This window comes from Aegilops tauschii, chromosome 6 (assembly GCF_002575655.3).
Source record: "Aegilops tauschii subsp. strangulata cultivar AL8/78 chromosome 6, Aet v6.0, whole genome shotgun sequence".
Taxonomy (NCBI): domain Eukaryota; kingdom Viridiplantae; phylum Streptophyta; class Magnoliopsida; order Poales; family Poaceae; genus Aegilops; species Aegilops tauschii.
The window spans coordinates 35,320,629-35,324,901 of NC_053040.3; the positions used below are offsets into that span (position 1 = coordinate 35,320,629).

General features: G+C 45.3%; 1 protein-coding gene across 1 annotated transcript; it reads right to left on the reverse strand.

The window, feature by feature from the left end:
- Positions 1–505: 505 nt before the first annotated feature.
- LOC109781645 (RING-H2 finger protein ATL5) lies at positions 506–2,770 on the reverse strand. The gene has a single exon (XM_020340229.4). It carries the CDS (start codon positions 1,512–1,514, stop codon positions 843–845), a length of 672 nt encoding a protein of 223 aa, XP_020195818.1. The 5' UTR covers positions 1,515–2,770; the 3' UTR covers positions 506–842.
- Positions 2,771–4,273: the final 1,503 nt, after the last annotated feature.

Genomic DNA, 4,273 nt, shown 5'->3' on the forward strand with positions numbered 1-4,273 from the left:
GTTTGGGCATGATAGGAATGGATCACCCTTGTAGCTTAGCCGTGGGCCCTTTGGAAGATGTGGAACAAAATAATTTCTGGCATTGCATTTCCATTCATCCCGTTGATTACTTGTTCAACACTTCGATCTACTTGCAGCAATGGATGTCAATGATTGGATGTTATTTTTTTCTAAACCTTTTGCATTTGCTTCGGCATTTATGCGGTATACTCACATTTATTTGAATGCAATATTGTATCATTTGATATTTGAAGAGAATACCAGAAACGCAGGAAGTACATACAAGTGTACAATTGAAATAATGACTAAAGTTTCAAATTATCAGAAATTAATTTTCTTGAAGAAAATTTAGAAAAACTGTTAAAATGTTTGATTTTGAATTTCATGACATAATGATTTCAATTAATTTAGGAATGTGTTTTACTTAATTTCAATACAATTCAAAATTATTTCAATACATTTTACTACTCAAGTGCGTCTTCAACATTTCCAATGCATTTCCATGGTTGCCGCCCTGCCCTCTACTATAACTTTATTAGCGGTATACATAACTAAAGTCATGTGTCATAACAAGTGTTAGAAATTGGAGGCGCAAATCAATCTATCAACGACAAGCAATCACAAAACATGATACCGAACATCGGCTACGTTCTCCGGGCATGACTATGACACTCCTCCCCATGTACTCAATCACATGTCCTTTTTAATATCATACTTGCAACACATATCTATCTGCCAGATTTGTACACGTAGAGACCAGACACGCCGAGTATGATCAACAAAAGGATATTCACGGTCCGACGGAATAAACACCCCAAAACTGTTTGGCTCGAGCATGCATGTCAGAAGGACGCAGATCGGGTGCACGCAAAGGCCCGCCTCGTCTTGTCAAGATCCGTGCCGCTCGACAGCCTCTTCATCACCGGCGCACCGCCCTTGACCGCGGCGTCCCCCGTCTCCACGTCTACGCGCACCTCAGCCTCGGCATCGTCGTCCGGCGCCTCGACGTCCGCGCGGCACAGCGGGCACGTGGAGTTCCCGCGGAACCACGCGTCGATGCACCCCACGTGGAACCGGTGGCCGCACCGCGGCAGCGCGCGCGCCTCCTCGCCGCGCTCGAGCCCCGCGAGGCACACCGCGCAGTTCCCGGCCCCGTCGCCCGCGGCGGCCACGGGGAGCGCGCGGAGCACCGCGGGGTCCAGCCCCCGCGGCGAAGGCGCCACCGCCACGCCGCCGTGGACAGCGCCGTCGGAGATGGCATGCAGGCTGTGGCGGAGACGGAGGCGGTCGCGCGAGCGCCGGCGCCGGGTGCCGGTGTACGCGTGCAGCGCGACGAGGGCCAGGAGGACGCCCGCGAGCGCCCCGGCCGCGGCGACCAGGAGCTTGCCGGCGACGACGTAGCTCGACGGATCCCCCATCTGTTCGGTGCGCACCCCGGGGACCACTACAACGCCGACGCATGGGAGCGGCGGCGGGCCATTGGTGCTGGCGCGTGCGCCGTCGCCGACGCCCATGGTAGATTGTACGTAGCGTATAGCTGCACACGCCCGAAACCAAAATGATTGTAACTATGACTGCTTTTTGATCTGGGCGGCTCGTTCCGGAGCACAGTGAGGTTTTCGTCGGTGCAACTCCATTACTTATACACACGTAGTATAAAATATGACTAAGATGTGGTCGCCAAGACGTAAAATTATTACTGTACGTACTGTTTTTCTTTTGGCGGGTCGTGGGGGGCACGCTCTGAAGACTGACTGCCCGTACGTGGACGTAGGCCAAATGGACGGCACCGATGTGAAGCTTAGCTTTAACAGTGACAGTGATTAGGCGCGTACGACCATGATCGGAGTTGACGCGGCGGGAGTGATGAGTTGACTGGAGTGATCTTTTTTCTTTACTTGCAGCTTCCAAGTATTTTCTCCCTCCGCGACTTGGACTTTGGGGAAAAAAAGTTCCACAGAGGAGAAGGCGGTGATAAGTGACAACGGAGACCAGTGTGAGAGGCAACGCGGGCAGTCTTCGGAAACGTCGCCTCTTTGGCTTACTGTTCACATGGTGCATGTGAGCGGGGAGACAAAACTCCATGTCCAGCTATTTTTCCAAAAAATAAAAAACTCCATGTCCAGCTACTTGACGCTTTCCTCTTGCAACAACTGACAAACATTTAAAAAAACTCGCTAATTTGCCAGTCCACGGCCCATTTATTTACTTTTGTAGCTAGTCAGGCAAGAGTTGATCCGCCGTTTGTATGGCTGCCAGGGGCGGAGCCAGAAAATTTAGCCATTGGGTTCACTCAATACGAGGATTTCATACAAAATAACTAAATGTAAACTCTAATTTTAGACCTTCTTACAACAAAAATATAACACTCAGACCAACATAGCTAATAGACATATGATGATATCGCTTACCACATATTTTGTTAAACTAAAAAAAGAAGAGGGTAGGATATACATGTTGGATAAATTATAAAATCACTTGTTTACCTATTATAAATAGTGATACTGAAATAACTTCGTAACTTGATTTCTCTGTGTTTGAAATTTCTTCCAATCATATCCAGATCATAAGGTGACTCGTCTAAATTAATTTCTCTATGCTTAGATGGCTTCGGGACACCACTTGCAGTAAATTCGATGCACTTTGCCAAAGTGTGACGGGCAATCATGACGGGCCTCAATCATTATTTGAATCTAGTGATCGATTTTCTCTTTGCAAAATACCGTTCTATCGCCTAGATCACTCAAAGATCATATAAAGAAACAATAGAAACTAGGCAAAAAATAAAAATCATTACCGTCCAAGGCCGGCTAGATTGAAAATGCGCAAGAGGGAGGACTCCGAGATGTGGCATTGTAATCTCGCTACCTCAGATTTGAGCTACAATTCCCGGCAAGATGCATCGTTGATCTGCAATAGGAACCTGAGACTTGGCTGCCCAACCCCCTCCTTAGTTTTCTTCTTTCAATTATCATAGACGATGTAAGTGTAATTTTTCTTCTTCTTTTTTGCGAGGAGAATAGAGTTTTATTCCAAAATAATAGAGTTACAATCGAGAGGCAGAAGATCCTCGATACATGGCGGCCCAAATTGTAGCCATACAGTAGTAGCACTCTCCGTACAACTATAACAAGCCAACCGATCTGCGACCCTATTTTGCTCACGTGTAATTTTCATGATGTAAGTGTAATCTTTTTACATATACTGAGATAGTGAAAGCACTAATCCAAATGCCGAAACTCTGTCTAATACTACCTCATTAGTCTAAAAAATATCTTATATTGATGAAGAGAGGGAGTATATCATAGCTTGTGCACCGTTTTCATGTTCCTAAACTCATTATAACTTTTAAGAGTACTATTCCACACTGTGTAAACAGACCAAAGTTGCTAATACAATTATACCGGTAAATCTCCAGTACGGTTCAGTTTGGAAAATCGGTTGGTTTGGAACTTGTCAAATTTGTCTCTGAAATGTAAATTTCAGATGGTATGGCGCCAATATGACAATGAATCATCTCTGTTAATGTTTAAAGGTACAGGAGTTACCAAATGTACAAGGGTGCTGCTACTGTGCCATCGTGAAATGAAAAATACAGTATTGGGTTATTGGTTTATTGGTACATGGGAAACCTGAAATCTCACCATTCAGTATTTAATGTTTGCATCTTGAGCTCCACTCCAGTTCAGGTATTCCAACTTCCAACTGCATTCAGCTCATACCCTGTTTCAGACAAACAAAACAATTGCTCCTTATCGCGGTTAAAAGAAAGATGTGACTGGTACTCAAAAATCTATGTTCGGCCACAGAAGTCAGCTGCCTCTTTATCACAGTTCAAAGATGCATCAGATGGTCAACTTCTATTTTCGAAAACAAGCAACAACAACAAAAAAAGAGACCAGCAGCTTCCCATCACAGTTCACATGTTCAGGTCAGGCACTCGGGTCTCAAATGGGCAGCACATCCATTTTTGAAACTAGGTTCAATTGGCAAAGCACAGGTTAAAAATGTATTAACAGACATGGAATTGGAGAAAGCATATGCTATTCCAGGATTTTTCATCTGAGTATCAAATCAGCTCATGGTGGGCATTTGACAGTTGACATTCAGAAATGCAGGGATGGTTCAGAGTGTACTGCAAACTGAAGCCAACACGGTCTATTTGGGGGCAGAAAATTACAGCGACGAACAATGGGAAATGGGGAACGCACTGATAAGATTTAACAGAGCCAACTGATAAGATTTAACAACAGAGGAAGAGATTGCAGACGAA